The 20,540-nt window shown below is 45.5% G+C and overlaps 1 protein-coding gene across 3 annotated transcripts in view; it reads right to left on the bottom strand.

Annotated features, from left to right (window-relative positions):
• TMC5 (transmembrane channel like 5) overlaps positions 1 to 20,540 on the bottom strand; it is a 662,848-nt gene that overhangs the window by 384,299 nt on the left and 258,009 nt on the right. For all 3 annotated transcript variants that reach the window (XM_069647144.1, XM_069647145.1, XM_069647146.1), the window contains exon 7: positions 1,388 to 1,490. In XM_069647144.1, the coding sequence (XP_069503245.1) occupies positions 1,388 to 1,490 (103 nt within the window). The remainder of the gene's footprint in view (positions 1 to 1,387; positions 1,491 to 20,540) is intronic.

Raw genomic sequence — 20,540 nt, 5'->3', positions numbered from 1 at the left:
GTGTCCCCAAATGCCCCACCTGAATCTTCCTTCTCACAGTTACCCACTACTACTGCACTCTTCCTCGTCACAGTCCCGTACTGCTCCACCTCACTCTTCCTCATCACAGTTCCCCACTACACCAGCTCACTCTTCCTCCTCACAGTTGCCCACTGCCCCCACATCCCTTTTCATCATCATAGTCACCCATTACCCCAGAGTGAATTCAGTGGGAATGAAACCAACAACCTGCGCTAAACTCCGGGAATATAGACATGCTGAAGTCACAGTTGAGACTACTGGAGACGCTTCCCAGACGAATGGCAATAAATATACAAACCAAAACACAAACATATTCCTCAAGATACGCCACGCAAAAACGCTTTCAAGAAGCAATGAATCAGTACTCATTGGTTGAATCCAGGATATATGTTACCAAACTACTTTTTGTGGGGCGCGACTAGAGACTTATGTTTGTGTTTTGGTTTGCATCCATTACACCACCTCACGCTTCCTTATCAAACTCCCCACTATCCTAACCTCACTCTTTCTCCTACAGTCCCCACTACCACCACCTTCTCCTCCTCAGTCCCCCGAAACTCCTCGCTCCCGCTTCCTCGTCAAAGTCCCCCACTACTCCACCTCACTCTTCCTCATCAAAGTCCCCAACTACCCTACCTCACTATTCCTCGTCACAGTACACCATTAGTAATCAGTTCTTATCTAGTGGACACAACAAAATGAAATACTTAATAAGCCTGATGTTGCGTAACTGAAGAACAGATATTGATAACATATGATAGACACTGTGTATTTCTCGAATGTTGTGTAGACCTCGTGTCAAGGTCTGTATTCCTCCCCTGCACCCGTAGCTTTTTTTACACTTATTTTGAGAATTTAGGTCAAAATATCCATTAATCACGTGTGCAGGCATAGTGGAGTAGGTTTGGTTAACATATGATATTACATCAGTTATGGTATAAGAAAAAAAGGCAGAATTGCAGGTGGTGGTTGGTATAGCATAACAAAAGCCTTGAAATTCTGTGAAAAAACATTAGTTGAATTGACGTTAAGATTGAATGCAACAAACCCCCAGACATTTGGCAGGTGTTCTAAGCCACGGAAACCTTAACTATGAGGCTCCCACTGCGCAGCCCCTAAGCACACTGATAACATCACAAAATACATCACCATTATCTAACCAAACCTTTGTATGAACATGTGCTAAAGTACCTGGAACTGAGCTCAAGGCAGCAAGTTTGGTGCTATACAAAAACATGAAAACAATAGATTTTGTATACAAATGCAGTTCATACGCAACGATTTGATAGCAGTGTATTGCATTGCTAGTTGTTTGTGAAACATGCAACACTGAATATGGAATGAAGCTCGACTTGGAACATCTTACCTAAGTTCCTTTTTTCTTTTCAGAACTATTGGAAGCTTCTGGATTTCTTTAGTCCTTTCACTTGCCGACATCTCCGCCAGTTTCTTTATGTACATCGCTGTTTCTGCAATTAGGACATGGACAGGAAAGTGAACACCTACATAATGGACACAATCTCTCCAGTCCAGCTCTCATGCTCGTTACGTGGAAATTCCTCTACTGTTAGGTGTTAGGAACAGAACCTGGTCATATTACTGCAATGAACATTTCACAATTGTACTGCTGAAAAAGGGGGTGGTATCACAAGGGCTTGCCCTTTCTGGCACATGCCGGGGGTGGGCAGCCTAAGGGAAACATGTTGGGGGCTTTGGAAAGGGTGAACATCAGGCTTGGGTGAACACAGCAAAAAGAAAACGTGGTAAAATACCACCTATCCATGAGGACCATCTGCCATCCAGCAGCAGCACATGAACCCCAACCATGGCTCACTGGTTCCCCCTTCCATGCCCTTCAATCCCAAAGAAAACTGCCACTTTGAAAGCCAATCATTCCAGTTGCTAAAATAGTAATAATGAGTGACCACTGGGAATGGAAGAGGGTGACCAATCTCAGAGTACCTTGGGACAAACAGGTAAGTAACCATTCTTTTTATGGTCAATTATGCCAGCGGGAATCCTGGGATGACTGGGACATTCATTTGTGTGTGTGTGTGTATATATATTTCTGAGGCTTGTGGAATCTGCTTAGATCACATGCTGTGCTTAGGCTGACATCTAGTGGAAGCTGCGGAGTATTACAGTTTGTTTTTCGAAACTCGAAAATGGGCGTCGATCTAGGGCGTGCCAGTAATACTATCCCTAGTGTGACGTCCACTGTACCAATGATGCCTCACGCGTGTAGGACCCTCAGATTGTTTTTTCCGCCATACTTGTCGGAAGCATAGTTGCGGAGTTCCCTGGCTTTCAGCCATTTGTTATTTGTTCCTCTTATCCCACGTCGAGACTCTGAAGATCGACGCCGGTACTGAAGACTGCACGACGGACTTTGGGCCTCGGAAGGCCTCTGGCCTCTGCCCTGCTTTGGGCCTCGGAAGGCCTGTGGCCTCTGCCCTGCAAGTAGGGAGAGTGGGGGGTGGACATACTCACACTCATTTATTTCCTACATACACTCGCCCGCTGCCATATAATAACATATGGAGAGTACTCCATTGCAATTCTGCCCCAAGTGCAACTGTAAGTTCCCTTGGGTAGATAAGCATAACACCTTTAATCCCTGTTTGCCGAAGCCAATTGCAGAGCGTGTAAGCTTTTTAAAGCTAAAACACTTAGGACCGCTCCACCAAACGTTGGGCCATTACGCCAGGCAACTCGAGGCCATGGACGCTGTTGGTTCCTTCAGTGATGGCAGCAATGCCGCCGTTTCGGATGGTGGGGGCACTGGAGTGTCATTAGACACCCAAGCGGGAGCCCCCGACCTCGGAGGACTGTCCAGCGGGGCATTTTTGGGGACCACACCCAGCGGCATGAGCGCTACGCATACACCTAGATATAAACACACTAACCCCTCCCGAGACTCGACACGCGTGTTGAGCGATCCGCAGAAAAAGGCACAAAGAGAGCGGTCCGCAGAATCGGTGTCCTCTGGCCATTCCAGGTCTCGATCGCCTCATGACACACAGCAACCGTCTACGATTGCTAAAGGTGCCACGCTTCCTAAAGTCACGGAGGTATGGTCGTCAGAAGACGAAACCGACCTCCACCCCCAAGCAGCACGTTCAAAGTCGGCTCCGGCAGTTCGTTCTACGTCTGCCTCCGAGTCTCGACGTCCCCCCCCTAAATCTCTAGACCCTACAGAACCCACCTCCGAATCTCGACGCCAGGCGTCGAAAGATTCAGGGAAGTCCAAGGAGTCAGGGAAACATTCCTCCACACATGGTAAAGGGGACAAACAACAGAAGAAACCATCTGAACACCAGGTTCAGAAGGACATAGATCTTCTGATAAAACCAAGACCCCTGACCCTGTCGCTAGGCCTAAGTTTGTCCCTCCCACTCGAGAGGATATGGGAATGGAAGATGAACCTCAACAAGAGGTGGTCATTCCCAGTTCCAAGGAATGGAGCTCTGAAGACATTGACAGAGTGATGAGGAGAATGTCTTTTTTGGCTAACTTTTAGGAGAAGAATCCTGATCACTTTTTGAGCTATCAGAATACCCCTACTAACTCTACTCCTTCTGGATCCAAAGACCCTCAGCCTCCTAGTAAGAGACCTTGTACTGATACTCGAGTTCAGGGCCTGATTTCAGACCGACTCACTATTCAACCTGACCATCAGTATGCTGAAGATCCAGACATACAAATACTGGACGATCAGGGAGGGGTCGAATATTATGGGGACGATGAGGACCAGGATGAGGAGGAGGAAGACGAGGCAGAGGCCTATAGTCTCGACTCCCCTATTCCCAAGGACCCACCGGTGAATGACTCACCTGTGGATAATCAGCCATTACTAAATGAGGTTTTAGCTAAAGCTGCAGAGCACTTTCAGATAGACACTCATGGGGGTCAAGAAGAGAGGGGCTTTGCAGAGGACATTATGGGGGATAGGAAATTCGTTGCCCAAGCCATACCAATTCTGAAATCCGTTCAATGCAGAATTGATCCCTCCCTCCTCACCCCTAACCTTACCCGGTCAGTCAACCCAAGAATAGAGAAATTATTCAGGGCCGCCCCCTCCGACCCACTTTATTTTCTTACTTTGAAAATACTTTGTATTCTTAAACCCGACTCATTGGTGGTCACAACCACCAGAAAATGGGCGGGTACACCTCTAGCATCCTCGAAGTTCCCCCAGACAAGGAGAGCAAAAGGATATCTGGGCTAGGAAGGAAAGTGGCTTCCACCTCCGCTTACCAGACAAGAATTGCTAATACCACCACTCTGCTGGCAAGTTACAATTGTCACCAATGGGAGCAGGTAGCTGCCCTCATTGCCTCCGCACCTGAACCTCTAAAGGGCCAGTTTGCCCAGATTGCGTCAGAAGGGAGATCGGTGTCCGGATGCATTCTCAAGGCGACTTTTGACGCAGCAGACAATGCAGGCTGGCTCATCGCAGAGAGCAAAGTCATCAAGAGACACACTTGGCTAAGGAGTCGGGGTTCAAACCCGAGACACTCTGATCGACATGCCGGTGGAACCAAATGTCTTGTTTGGGAAAGCGGTGGAAGAGGCACTCAAAACAGCAAAAGACGAATATGAGACCCTTAAGTCCCTTGGCCAGCTAACCAATAAACCCACGAACCAACGAGGGAATAATAATTTTCGTCGCTCCCGTGGCCAAAATTCCCAGAAGGGGTCCAATTACTCCCAAGGGCAAGGTACATCGTGGGGAAACAACCAACAGGCTACCCAGAATTTCGCCAGAGGTCGGAAAAGGGGCCGTGGTAGAATGAGAGGCAGCCCAGATAGTGGCAGTACGCCTCCCAACAAACAGTGACGCTCCACTCAGGGTCCCTTCCCATGCACCCCCAGTAGGGGGGCGGATTTCCAGCTTCACCCACGCATGGGAAGGGATCACATCGGACAGATGGGTGCTGTCCACAGTGTCCGCGGGATACTGCATCGAACTGTTGGAGCGCCCCCGCGACCATCCTCCAAGACAGAAAATACACTCCTTGGAGCACCAAAGAATACTCCTCGAGGAGATCGTCATTCTTCTTGCAAAGGACGCGATAGAACTCGTCCCAGGCAACCAAGTAAACAAGGGTATTTATTCAACTTACTTGGCGGTGGTGGCGGCGCACCTACGCAGGGATGCAATCCCAGTGTACCTTTACCTGGACGACTGGCTCATCACGGGGGAGATCCCAGTAATTTGCAGATCCAACATCCAAAGAACAGTCGACCTCCTCTTCGAATTGGGCTTCTCAATAACGAGAAAAAATCAAGCCTGGTGCCAAGCACCTCCAAACAGTTCCTAGGAGCTGTCCTAAACACTCAAGAGGGGTTGGACTTTCCATCAGAGGAAAGAATTCGGAATCTATTACTGCAATTTCCTCAATATCAGTCCGGTCGTCAGATAAGGGTTCGCAAAGCGATGTTTTTGCTAGGCATGATGGCGTCATTTATTTACCTGGTTCCCCACGCGTGCCTGAGCATGCAACCCATGCAGGAATGGTTGGGGAAACAGTGGTCTCAGGAAAGTGGTCAGTGGGACGATCTAGTGGTCGTTTCGCCAACACTAGTACAGAGTCTTCGCTGGTGGACAAGAGAGAATCTTTCAAAGAGGAAACCCTTTTACGATCCAGAAATACAGGCTGTAGTCACTACAGACGCGTCCCTCTCAGGATGGGGAGCACACCTCCTTCACTACACAGCGCAGGGCCTCTGGTCTCACAAAGTGGCCAAGAATCACATCAACCTGCTAGAGCTTCTGGCAGTCTTCAAAGCGCTTCGAGCATTCGAACCCCACCTATCGAACCTGTCAGTGCAGATCCTAACGGACAGCACAACAGCAATGTTTTACATAAACAAACAGGGGGCACTCGTTCGCCAAATCTGTCCAAGCTTGCCCAGAAAATTTGGATATGGGCACTCAGACGGAACATTTACCTGTCATCTCAACATGTTCTAGGGGATCTCAATTCACTAGCAGACACTTTGAGCAGAGACCCCCTCCCGGAAGAACACGAATGGTGTCTACATGAAGAAGTCATAGGAGACCTCTTCTCACAGTGGCTTTTCCCCACTATAGACCTATTCGCCACAAGTGAAAACAGACAATGCCCAGGATTCGCATCCAGGTTCCCCCAACCAGGCTCCATGGGGAACGCTCTATGGATGAACTGGTCGGGGATGTTTGTCTATGCTTTTCCACCAACCCCTCTGATGAGGAAGGTGGTCAACAAGATGCACAGGGAATCGATGACGTTCATCCTAGTTGCTCCCATGTGGGCGAGACAACCGTTGATCCCGCACCTGCACAAACTGGCAGTGTGCGAACCCATCAGACTCCCGTGCTGGTACAACCTACTATCCCAGCACGAAGGACAAATATTGCATCCTCAACCCAGCTCGATGACTTGGCAGCATGGCTCCTGAAGTCATAGAGCTTGGCCATCTCAATCTACCACAGAGATGCCTGGATATCCTAAAAGAATCAAGGAAACCAAACACAAGACACTGTTACTTTGACAAATGGAAAAGATTCGTTATTTGGTGCCAGAATAAACAAATCAACCCGATTGATTGCACTCCTTCCAATATTGTCACCTACATGCTACACCTGTTGGTCAGTCTACACCACCTCCCATAACAAGGTGTCGTGGTGGAAAGGGCCAGTGGTTAAAGCCTTTATGGAAGGGGTAAAGAGACTCGACCCTCCAATTTCAAACCCCCCACCAGGATGGGACCTTAATGTGGTGCTTGCTAAACTCATGGGGCCCCCCTTTGAACCCATACACAAAGCTAGTCTCAAACACCTGACTTATCAGCCACTAGTAGCCATTACATCCATAAGAAGGGTCAGTGAAATTCAGGCTCTGTCAGTGCAGGATCCTTTCTTTACTTTCATAAGGATAAACTGGTTCTACAAACTCACCCTAGGTTCTCATCTAACTTCATTTTAAAATTCCATGTTAACCAGTCCATTGAGCTACCGGCCTTCTTCCAAGAACCCAAAAGCTCTGCTGAGGTGAAACTACACACACTAGATATGTGAAGAGCGGTCCTCTACTGCGTGGACAAGACCAGACCGCTAAGAAAGACAGATCAACTGTTCGTCTCCGTAGCTACAGGCAGAGAAGGAGATCGCGTCTCTAAAGGTGCCATCTCTAAATGGGTAGTTAAATGTATCGAGCTGTGTAACTCCCTTTCAGAAAAAAACACTGCCTTTTACACCAAGGGCCAACTCTACAAGAGGCACTGGGGCCACTCTGGCTTTGATTACAAATGTACCCCTTGACACCATTTGCAAAGCAGCTACATGGAGCTCTATTTACACCTTTACTCACCACTACTGCATTGACACTCATTCCAAGACAGATACTCAAGTGGGACAAGCGGTTCTAAGACATTTATTTGCTCATGACCCTTCTCACATCCCACCTCCTTCTTCTAACACTGCTCGCTAATCTATGCACAGCATGTGATCTAAGCAGATTCCACAAGCCTCAGAAGGGATACATTACTCACAGTAATCGTATTTATGATGCTTGTATCTGCTTAGATTCACATGCGCCCACCCTTCCTCCCCTCTGAGAGAAGGCGCATGGATGCTTGTTGTCTTATCTATCTTATCTGCTTGGATACCGTGTACTCACGCTACTCCTCATGCTACCTCATGTCAGAAAAAATACAATCTGAGGGTCCTACACATGTGCGGGATCAAGGGTATAGTGGACGTCACACTAGGGATAGTATTACTGGCACGCCCTAGGTCGACGCCCATTTTTGAGTTTCGAAAAACAAACTGTAATACTCTGCAGCTTCCACTAGATGTTGGCCTATGCACAGATTGTGAATCTAAGCAGATGGAAAGCATCAGAAATACGATTACGGTGAACAATGTATCCCATATGAAAATAGAAGAGGCTGGCAGAAGAGAATATCCTCTGCCTGCAGGCGGCGGCACTGACTCCAATCGCTTTAGTAATACACTTGAACTCCCACAGGCTTAATTCAATTCCTTTATTGTGATACACATGGACATCTAAAGCAGAAAACAACAAAGCGTTTCACCCTTACAGGCTTTGTCACATTATACAATTCCATTTTGCAAAGACCTGTTTATATTGGAAATGGTGTCCCTCTTTGATGTTCTTGATACAACTCAGTTCTTAAGCATACATGTTCAATCTAGGCCACGCAGCTCGCCATTTTAGAACTTGTTCGGTCTGGTGTTACGAGTAATATGACTGTCGTTTAGAGGTTATATACCTTAATATTATGTTGGTGTAACTCGTATATTAATGTCTAAACTTGACACGTGCTGCCATTTGTAACTGGTATCAATACATGTCATTACTTATTGAACTTCAGGTTAGGTGACAACAGCGTCTAAGTTTAAAAACAGAATATAAATATATAAAGTGCTTAGTGCCTTACAGTAATTTGGAGATCTCAATAATAAAGTGCTTAGTGCCTGGTGCAAAATTTATAGAATTATTTTATAACATCAGTTTTTGCAATATTAAAACTGGATGAAGATGCATAAAGTGCTTAGTGCTTAACGGCAATTAAGAAATCTCCATAGTAAGGTGCTTAGTACTCAATGCAAAAAGAGCTAGCAGCCTTGACCGGGAGGCTGAGGGTTACAGATAGTATTTGACAGAAATTTCGGGGTAACTAAAGGTAAAGTGCTTAGTGCAAAAATTCGGAGCCACGGCTCTAACATACTTGTAAGTTACTGCTGTTATGGTGGTTTTTAAAGTGGATTTAAAGCAAAATACTTTGTTTAACTTCAAAAACCACTGTTTCTGAATCGCTATGATGTTATCTGCACTCTGATCTCGGCGAACACCCTTGGCACCTGATCTACTAGGGTTGAGCACTGTCTTGAGGCTGTGTTACAGTAAGATGAGGGCACAATGCCTCACAATAGAGGTGAATACTTGATTATTGATCTGAGCTGGTAAACCAAAACAGCAATGAGGTGATGGGACCGCAGTTTTAGTCCTAAGTATGTTTTATTTGGAACTGGGTCGAGGGTCATAGAAATCGTGGGAAAATACTTTCACTTAAATACCTGGTTGTTCACTCGAACAATGGTATGACAAAGTGCATGGTGTTTGTGACATTATTTCAACTACTGTCTACATGACTTCAACCTCTGTATTCCCTCTAGTAAATAGATAACATTCTGATTAGAAATCCATTAGAAGTCTGAAAGCATTATTAAAGCTCGTAAAATTGTGTTCATGTCAGTCAGTTGTTGAACAGGATATTTCTTCCACTAAAATCAATTGCTGGCTGGGAGGGTACAATTAAACCACAGATGATATATGGGCCACGCAAAACATGGATTTGTATCTAAAACATCTACATGGACAACATTTACATTGTGATAAAATTCAAATTTTAAAATCAACCTGTTAATCATTATACAATCTCTTGTATTGCATATAACATACAATGATTCAAGGAACATAGATAAATTAAAAAGGCAGTAAAGTTGAGACTGGGCCTCATAGGTTAATCCCCCACAAAGGTATACAATTCTTCATCTTTGTTATGTCCTATGGGGGTTTTGGTGTTATACTCAATGATGTATCTGCATTTGACTTGTCTAAGCTTTCTTTCTCTGTTGCCTCGCCTGGGATGGTCGGATATTTTGTCAAGGCAAAATACTTGAAAGATGTTACGTGTCCTTTGTGTATCTCTTTAAAATGTTTGGCCAACGGGTATGCCATGTCCCTATTTTTGATTGCTCTTAAATGTTGCAATATTCTGGCTTTTACCTCAAGCTTGGTACTACCAATGTGCCATAATTTACACCTGCATGAGATTACATATAGTTGGTCATGCATGTAATTGGTTGCTTGATTTTGACTTTCCTTCCTGTGTGAGAACCCTGGGATGACTGACATTCACAAAAGGCGTTCTTCACTTGCGTGTGCCAAGTGCACCTGCAAATACAGGAGAATCATGCATTCTGCAGACAAGGGATTCACAAAAGGCAATCTTCCCATGCAATAGGCTTTGGACTGGCATATTTTCCCCAATGCAGGGGTGATGCTTCAAGAGTGGCTGCCCCATCCAAGAGCACATCCCTGACACACAAAGGAAGTGGGCAACACATGCTTCTCTTTCCTCTGTGACTGGCCTTAACTTTTGCAATGCAGGCACAGTGCAAATTGCATTCAAAGCTCTTTCTATAATAGGTCATGCAAAGCTTGAGCAGTTCTATCGTTTCTTTTACAGTTCTACCCCTGAATTGTGTGAACATATAAAAATGACTTTTGCATCGATGAGCCCGTTATGGGCACTCTTACATATGCCAATGTCAAAAGTGTTTGCATAGTTCAAAATTGCCATTGGTATAGCTTTGCTGCACTTCATCTATATATGCCTGACGGGCCTGGCTGTAGATCCCATTCCCCTGGAGACAGTTCCTCCTCCTGCAACCAATTCCCCTATAATGCAGGGTTGTGTGTGCAGGGTGTTGTGGGTGCAATCACTGTTTGAAAAAAGTCATGTCCTCACGACTTTCTGACATACCAAAAGTCATCAATCTAACTTATTAAAATGTACGGCTATAGAGGAAGACTATTCCATTATTGTAAGAAAGACAATTATTACACAGTGATACATTTTTACAACCAGTCGCACTAGAGGGTTGATTTATTTCCCACAAAATATTATTATTTATACATACATATATATATATATATATACATATACATACACACACACACACACACAGATGGAGGAACAATGCTCAGATTTGACAGAAAGCAGTGAGCTTCTTACAATGGGGTGAGTTTGAGGAACAGTTTGACCAGGTTGTGGAGTGGAGTAAATGGACAGTCACTGGAGACAATACATAAATAGACATACATAGACTAAGGAAAACCAACATTGGAATGCAGGTAGGCAGTATGGCCAGCTGTGCTCGGGCTGTGACCATGATGGGTGAAGTGCTAAAGTGGAGGCAGAGAAAGTGAGGGACAGAGGCAGGTTAGAGGTGAGGGAAAAATGTTAGCTAGAAGAAAATAAGAGGTACCTCGGAGGTGAGGAGGTAGGCTTTTAGTTTGGTTTTGAACAAATCCGTGTGGACTGTTTTTCTGTTGTCCGGTGGAAGAGAATTACGTGCAAGTTGAGCAAGAAGAGAGAAATAGCGGAAGCGAGAGGACACACAGGGAGGACAAGGAGCCATAAGGTTAGTTAGGGAGGCAGAACAGAGATTACAAGAAGGTTTGTAGAGTTGGATAGAGGAGTATAGATACAGTGGTGCCTTACTGTGGATAGATTTGTCAAACAGGAGAAGAAATGTATATTTGAACCTGTTTTGCATCGTCAGCCATCCAGCATGATGACGGTGCGAGGAAATAGGTGTGAAGTGAGGGAGTTCCAAGAGAGTCCTGGTAGTGAAGTTAATGATCATGTCAAGAGGACAGAATGCACGGTTGCGGAGACCAAAGAGGATGCTGGCACAGTAGTCCAGTTTAGAGAAGACGAGAGTGGTGAAGAGATCCTTGGAGGTGTTCAAAGGAAGGAGGTGCAACATTTTCCTAATATTTAGGAAATTGGAAGCGAGCTGCTGTACCAGTTTTGGAGATGAAAGTAGAGAAGGTGTGATAAGGGTCATAGATGACGCTGAGATTTCTAACTGAAGAAGAGTAGGGGAGAGTGTCAAGTGGGAACTGCATAGACAGAGAAAGAGATGAGAGAGAACTTTGCTATGGTGGAAGAGCTCCTCTGTTTTGGTAGAGTTTAACATTGGAGGGTGCACAGCCATCCAATATTTAATAGAGACAGTTTGACATTTTGATAGAGATCAGAGGAGAGTTCAGGAAAAGAGAAGAAGATTTGAGTGTCGTTCGCAAACAGTCAGTACAAGAACACAAAGGAGGAGATTAGCGCCCGAAGAGCGGAGGTGTAGATTTTAAAGAGGAGGGAATCCAAGACAGAGCCCTGTAGAACATGAACAGTGCGAGGGGTGAGTTGAGAGGTCTTGTTGCTCCAGGAGACAGATGATGAGGTGCTAGGTAGGATTCAGTCTAGGCAAGAGCTTGATCGCAAATCCCAAGAAGAAAGAGAGTATTAAGGAGATCAGAGGGATCGACAGTTTCAAAGACAGCAGACAAGTCAATGAGAATTGCGATAGACGTAAGGCTGGAGTGCTTAGCAGAGGCAATGAAGTTGGACACATTTATGAGAGCAGTTTCCGTGGAGTGATAGAAGCGGAAACCTGCTTGTAGGGGGTCTCAAAGGTTGTAGATGTCTAAGAAATTGGTATGACGGTTGAACACAATCCTTTGAATTATTATAAATTATATTCTATTAATGAATACTCTACTCAGTAATATCTTAAACCAGCCTCTCGATGACACAACAAATATCTTCTATTTAGAGGCATTTTCTAACAGATACAAAGCAGATAAAGTCACCCCAAGACCACACAGTACTTGCATTTTTTAGAATTACCAAGGATATCATTATGACTCAACTAAACAAATCACTTCACGTTTCCTGAAATAGATCCTCGATGCCATTTCCCTGAGTTCATTAACTGGGAAAGTGTTGTAGTAATGCTATTACACTGACTATTAAATCGTAAACAGGAAAGTGCCACAAGCTTCAAGATTTGCCAAATTTAGAAAAACAAATATTGAACAAGAATTTACAATGTGGAGCAATATTGTTTAAGACCAGGCTTGAGAAAAATTAGATTTTGTTACACTTGTAATATGTAATAGTGCATTCCATAGAAGGAAATACAGATAAAGGATTCAGTTAATTAGAAACAAAGCACAGTTTTGTGCTGTACATCTTTACCTTTGAGAAAAATTAAGACTCTTGTTTTTGATATTTACTGATTTGATAATTCTTGTAGAACCTTCTGTGCAAGAAATCCACCTTGCAGGCTCAGAGCAAGAGTGGCCAATGATTTTGATATATGCAATCGGAAAGGCTCCCACACCAACCTTGGCAAGGGGCCATCACAGGGACTTTTTGTAAAGTGTCCCTGGCTGACCACTGGGTAGTATTGGCTGAGTTTACAGCTTGCAGCTTACAGTGATGGGTGGGGGCAAGGGAGGGGGAAATATTGGAATGTGCAAGAAGGAACAATCACTCAAAAAGCAAAAATGAGTGAATGCAATAAACAATGTAAGGCCCAAACCATTTGGAGAATCCGAGCCCGAAGAAGGACTGCAAATGGTCAGAAATACATTGGCCATTGATGGCTGCCTCATAACCGATGAACTAATTAGTCCGCCATTCATTATTTATTCCACTTACTTTCTCCATCTTTGGTTGTAAAAGTGTATTATGATATTGCAAAACGTTTTGGATAATGAAGCATGGTGTTGTTCACTAATGCAAAGTGTGCAGCCATCAGTGTGAGTCGATACCCTCAGTCTCTTGATACTAGTTGCGTTTGGTCATCCTAGCGTGTGGATGATTTCGTTGGCTTGTACCTTCAGTATTATAGCATTCATTGTATAAATTCCAGAACTTTGTCTTACATTTACAGTGATGAGCACCCACCTCCACTTAGCATGCTGTATAAGGAGCCTGCCAGGACATTTTCTTTTACTTTACCCTGCAACCTGGGCAGTGGCCATAGTTTCTCCAGTCTTTACCACCTCTCATTAATCTCACAGGATTCTTCCCAGTCAATACCAGCCCCCCCAGGATCCCACTGCACTGCCCTTGCAGGTCCCTGCCTGGCGGCTTTGCATCCCACCCTTGGGAGTCGGCTGCATTAGCACTTAGCCTGAGGTTCTCCTTCTTGGTTCCCCTTAGCACTTCGCTCCCGTGCCCTCCACCAGCACGTGTCCACTCCTCTTCCCCCCATCCCCATCTCCTGCACTTGCACGTCCAAATGCCACAAGGCCTAGTAGGACCAAGAGTGTATTTTACTGTTTTTGTGATTACTTTTATTTCCCCTGTTCCCTTCCCATTTAGCCTTGCGGCGCTTTGAAACAATTCTGTTTTATAGGCACCTAACAAATGCTCAATAAAATGTATAAATCAAATAAATCTCCCGTAGGGTTTCAGCCTGCTAGAAGCTGTGCACAATAACCAGCCCCAAACTTCTGTGAAACAATGGCTACAGGTAGGTACAATTTCATATAGTTTTGTTGTTGTGTGTCTAAGTCTTGAATGTTCATTTGCAAAACATAGTGGATTGTGTAGGCCGACATAACTTTGCATTCTGGTATGTGTAGAGTTCCATTCAGATGGTGAAAATAAAGCTAGAATCACTCTTTCTGCTTAACATAAAGTTTGATATATTTGCCAGGTTGGTTCAATGGTGATTTGTATATTTTTATGTTATCTTTATTAAACAGAGCATTATTTTAGCTCCTCGAAACTGTACCTAAACACATTTATATCCGCTAGCGATGGGATGATATGTTGTCAAGTGTATAAATTGTGAACTGGGATCCAATGCAATTTTACAGAAAGCATGTGATCATGGGCAAATCATTTAATTTCACTGTGACATATCTTCCAAAGTTATGCTGCCAGGTATAGGTTTGCTGTTAGGGGGGAAGTAAGGCAGGACATCAGTTATGGTTTGTGTTGTGGGGATTGGGAGGAGTATGCCAGTGATTGGGTTTTTGTAGTAGGAGTTTAGGTGAAAGGATTCCAGGTATGGGTTTGTGTTTGGGGGTTTAGGATACAGATAGCAAGGTATGCACCTTTTACCGGCTCGGCTCGCATTTGGTTCTTAGAGCCGAGCCGGACCCCATGACCCGGCTCTCACTATTAATTTGGCTCCCCCATCTCTAGCGTTTGGCTCTTATTTTGCAGATTTTCCAGAGCCTAAAGAGTAACAGCAGATCATGTCCATGGGGTGAAGGCTAGCAAAGCTTCTTGGAGAATGGACTGCAGTCTTAGGAGTTCAAACTGAAGGGTCTTGAAGGTGGAGGTTTTTTGAAGTGGTATGAGGCTCTTCTTCAGTCTGGCAGGTTGCGTTATTTTTCATTCTGGTGTCACGTGGTCATTCCTATTTTCTGATGGATTTCAAAACTTTTAAAGCTCGTTATGCAGTAATTTTATTGCTTGGACGTTCTTCCACACTAGTATCAACACTGCCCACACGAAATTCAGTTCCCCTAAGGGGTATGCACCATAAAGCTTGTTATGCAGTGTGGTGGGTCAGAAGGAGTACGCAGACACTTTGAAGACATTTCCAACATTGATTTATTAAATAATATGAAGAAGGCCGATCTCTCCCTATAACTATGGGGTGTTCCCTACCTATATAATTAACTAAGGTGCTTGTCAATCATCCATAAATATCCAAATCAAAAGAAAGTCCACAGTCCAAAACTAACCCTTTCTGACCCCGCCACTATTTAAAACAACTAACGTCAGGAGAATGACTCCCTTCTCCCGGTGAAGCAGGGTTCTGCTTGGCTTAAGCGTTCTATCAATATCTTATTTTCAATGAGTCTCTAGTCACCTTCTGTTCCAGAGCTTGCAATTCTTGAATAAGGTCTTTGACTCTTCCTTTATCGTGTGGGATTATTTTCCTGGGGCTCTTTCGTAAAGTTAGCTTGATCCTTATATCCACAGTGTTTTGTTGTTTACCACCTTGCCTGATATCTTCTCTTGGCTGGGTTATCCCTTCCTGATCATTATTGCTCCCCTTTCTGGTTTTAGTTTGTCCTTGTTATTGGGTATTTGATCCACTTCTTTTGTGGTTACTACACAGTATTCTCTTTCTAACCGACTCCAACTGTAGCTTCTGGGACACCAGAGGATCTTCTTTCCTTTCTCTGTGTCTTTTATTTGTGTTGGAGTGAACCCATTTTCTGGACTTCCCTTAACATTCTTTCTCTCCTCTGTGTTGTTTAAATTCCCTATCGTTGTGTTTATGTTTCCATCCCACTGTGACGAGTTGCAGTGGGATCTCTCCTTAACACACTCCCTTTGGTATTTCTTGAATGTGGAGATATTCTTCCCTCTTCCCCCTGGTGGTCTTCTTGGAGTATTAATATTCTCTTTCTCGGGTTCACATATGACATTTCTTCTGATATTATTACAGTTCAGATTTCTCAACTTTGTATTTTGACTTTCAATAATTCCACTGGGATAGGTTTCTCCACTCGTATAACGATTCCCTTTCGGCTTCCCAGTCCTCCCGTTCTCCCCGTTACCTCTCTCTTCATGGTGCAACATCTCCGAGGCCTGCAGTCGCTTGGGACCTTCCTTCCTGCGTGCCTTCGCTTTATCGCTTGTTTTCTACAGTGACATCTCTTTGCCAGTTTCTCACTTTCCTTTCTTGCTACGGTCTGGCGTCTCCCGTGGCAACTTGTGCCATTGCGGATACCACAGCGGGTTGGTGTCATGCCACCAACGGGTCCCAGGTTCTCAGACCCTCGGTTTCTCACTGATTCGGTACTCTGTCTTCCCAGCATCTGATACTCTAGTTCAGTGTCATTCTGAACTGCACAGGCTCCGTGGCTCTCGTTGGCCCCACCTCCCGCTTGCATTAATCTACCAGGGGGCCTCCCCTGCTGCTGTATGATGCTCTCTCTTTTAATTCTCAGTATATGTTTCTCCTTAAATGTCCTCAACACAGTGAAGTCGAGGTTTGCCCTTAAAGAGACTGCTTATTGTCTTTGATACACATGGCGCATGTTAACATTGTCTTCAGACCAGCCTAGGTTTTTATTGCTGTCAAGCGTCCCACTTGCCCTGATGCCTAGGGGTGGTCTTGCAGAGTGGGCTCACCTCTCTAGGCTGCTCCTGGGGGGGTGGGGTGGACGAATTCCCTTGATTCGCCACAGCAGTCATTTTATCGCTTGGGCGGTCTTGTGCACTAGTAGCAAGACTGCACAAATGAAGTTCTGTTGCCCTTAGGAGTATGTACCATGAAGCTTGTTAAGCAGTCCTTTTATTGCTTGGAAGTTCTTGCACACTACTAACAAAACTGCCCAAATAACTTTCTGTTCCCCTTAGGGGTATGTACCATGAAGCTTGATATGCAGTAATTTTATCACTTGGAAGTTCTTGCGCACTAGTTGCAAGACTGCCCAAATTAAGTTATGGTCCCCTTAGGCATAGTTACCATGACGCTTGATATGAGGTAATTTTATCACTTGGAAGTTCTTGCGCACCCGTAGCAAGACTGCCCAAATTAAGTTATGTTACCCCTACGGGAATGTACCATGATGCTTGTTATGCATTCATTTTATCACTTGGAGGTTTTTGTGCACTAGAAGCAAGACTGCCCAAATGAAGGTGTGTTCCCCTTAGTGGTATGTACTATGAAGTGTAAATAGGCACAGGGTTATAGGCTGTGCAGACTGATCCAAAGCTCCTTCTAGCTCAGACTAGTGGCAGTGCTGAGAGCACAGAACTCATGAAACCATCAACACTCTCTCCTCCACAACTAAACAGCCACCATGCAGGCGCAAACAAACACCTCATACAGACAGGCGTTATGGCAGGATACCATGGCACGCAAGAGTCTCCAAGGGCTTTGAAGTCACTCCGCAAGCTGATTGATCCAGCTCTGGTAGCTATTCAGTCAGAGCAATTACACACTTTGAGAAAGAACAGTCCTTCTTATCTCTTTAGCAGCAGCATCAGAATTCTTTTTTCTCAGAGCCATGCACAGGCTGCCGGGGGCCCACCTAGTAAATCTATAGGAGAAAGGACCAGTAGAAATGATGCAAGACAAAGTCTAAACCACACCAATCCTAAATTGTTACAATGTTGGTCTACACACTCTTTAACTACAGTATGATATCACCACATCTTCAGTGATATGGTTTAGGTTAGGTTCCCAGTGGGATAGTGTTTGTTCCAGTCAGGATAGAATTAATACAGTTATTTCCAGGCAGGTCAGTGATACTACTGGGGGAATGGCGACCAATATAAATGTAACTGTGAGAGTTATGACCATAATTCAAGTGGCTGCTCAATACACCATAGGCACATCTATGGTCTCTAAATAACAACTTCACTGAGTCTCTAGTTGAGTCACCCTCATAGCAGAGTCTAGAATAGGTCATAATTGATTCTCGGGTTGCAAAACAACAATCCCGCCACTATACGTAGCCAGTGCATAGATGTATTGAAGACTGCATCCCTTGGATCTTTTAGGTTGGAGTGCAGCTTTGGTACCCCATGCAGGAATACTGTGCCCCTCCTTGTGCCCCCATGTTCTTTGTTATTGTTCAAGCTTTCCCCAGTCCCTGATCTGGGTGCACTACAGTAGTTCTCATTTGGGCTAATGTTACCCTCAGCATTGGCAACTCCGACTTCCCTTGATGCAGACATCATGTTGGCACTTGGTCGGTTAATGGCTTCCCTATGTGTGGGCTAACGTGGAAGCTGACTAACTCGAGTCCATGAGCTTGGAGTGGGCACATTACTATTTTGCAGGATCACGGATTGGGGTGCATTATTGCTGTAATCTGCTGGGGAACCATTGTCTTTATTCAGTGGTTGAAGTGTACGAAAAGAAGTAGTGGAACTATGTTCCCTGCAGGCCTGCCCCTGGTCCCCACAAACCCCATTGCCACAACCCCTCCCACACACAATACACCCCCCTAACACTTGCACCTGCTGGTCAAGGGAACGTTCAGTGCAGTGCACTGAACGTGCAAGTTGCAGCGTCTTCCTACACTTTCATTTTAAAACAAAACCATTCCGGAACGGTTTCTTTTTAGAATAAAAGTATAGGAGCTGTACAAGGTAATTTAAAAAAGTATAGGAGCACCGCTCCTGACCGCTCCCGCTCAATTCGACCACTGTCTTTATTTGCAGCTAAAGAGGTTTTGCTGGCAAGTGTTTTGGGGACCACTGCTAGACTATAGGGCCCCTTATTGGATGCCAAGCCAGAAGGTGTCCCCCCATTTCCACCCCTTGCCCCTCTCACTTGGACTTCAATTAAGACCAACAGGAGCTTTTTTATCTCTGTTAGTTCGGCCATAAAAAAGTTTGCATTCACCGCCATGGTCTGTGTGTTCCTCCCGGGAGAATGGGCCAGATGAGGACAGGAAAGAGGGGACCGGGCAATTAGGGATTACTGGTAGAGGAAGGAAGGCCAAGAGTCTGTTTCCTGGGTTCATGGCCACCCCCATGGCCAGCCCCCAACCCTGCTCATTCCCATTCCTGCTAATGCCATCGACCCCTTCTGCCCCAACCGCTGATGCCATTAATTCCCTGGATTCAGGGGGCATTTGCACACAGGCGGCGATGGTGATAATGAGAATACTTCCTTTGCCACATTCTTAGGGCCAGACGGGGTCGGGATTTCAGAGGCCACATAGTTGCCCTTCAAGCTTTCCACAGCAAAAGCTCCCCTCCCCCATTGGCTGAGATAGCAGTTGGCCAGGGGTATGGGCCATCGCTGTTTCTACCTGCGTCAACCACCACCCTGGCTCTGCCTCTTGGCTGGTCATAGCACGTGTTTGCTGGGGAATAACCACACAGGAGCGAGCAGAGAATTAAAGGTTCTAGGGCCAGCAGCAGCCAGGTTTATCACAATTATTGCCTCGGTTGCCTGTGTTGTCGTGTTACCCATTAGCCCCTTCCAGGAATTCTAGCCGAACCCTAGAAACTGTTGGATTTCCTTGATGAGAGTATACGCTTCTCCCGTAATCATGGTGAGGCAGAGGTGTAGCCAGGATTGTCTAGCAAATGGGGCCTGATGCTAATGTAGTTGGGCCTACTGCACTGACAAAAATATCTATAAATGCCCACACAGTGCTGCTGAGTGGGCATTTACAGATTTTGGGTGGGCCTTCCCCTCAGGCCCTACCCTGCCTACGCCTCTGTGGTGAGGCTGCAGCTTTTTCCCTTGGATGCAGGGTCAATATGAGAGTTTGCAGCAGGTGGAAAACGCCCCCTAGCCATTTTGCGCCTCACAGTCTGAATCTTTAGTCGGGGCTCTACACAGACTTGCATGGTTACAGGGCAACTAACGGTACAGGGGAGGCAAGGGGTAGTCTCACCTTGTGATGCGTTTCTGCAGTTGACCAGTGGCTCCAGTTTTATGCTCCCCCAGGATTCATGAGTGTTGGCCCCATGCGCTCCCTGCGCCTCTCGCCCTGCCAATGCGGAACACCCCTGTGGAGCGCAACACCCCGTGCCATTGGCCCCCCGGTGGGCTTCGGCCCTGGCGGCGGAAGATGTGGCTGTAGAATTTAGAAGGGGTGTGGCCTGCAGTCCGGTCCTGCGAGTATGGTGGCCGTCCTGTGACAAGCAGAGTCTGGAATATACCACTCCGTGCCGTTTGCCCCCCGGCAGTGGGCCTTGGTGGGAGATGCGGCTATAGAATTAAGAAGGGAACGTGGCCTGCAGCCCGGTGCTTTGAGTATGGTGGCCCTCCTGGGCCAAGCAGAGTCTGAAACAGACCACCCCACACCCTTCGCGCCCAGGGATTTATTTTCATTTTATTTTGGGTATCTGTGGAGTATTAACCTAGATTGGAGACGCAAGAGAGTCATGTGAAAATTATAAGGCTGTTCAAACTGGGTGGATTC

The sequence above is a fragment of the Ambystoma mexicanum genome, chromosome 2q, assembly GCF_040938575.1.
Source record: "Ambystoma mexicanum isolate Mex_15411 chromosome 2q, UKY_AmexF1_1, whole genome shotgun sequence".
NCBI classification, from domain to species: Eukaryota; Metazoa; Chordata; class Amphibia; order Caudata; family Ambystomatidae; genus Ambystoma; species Ambystoma mexicanum.
This window is presented reverse-complemented; position numbering and strand designations above follow the sequence as displayed.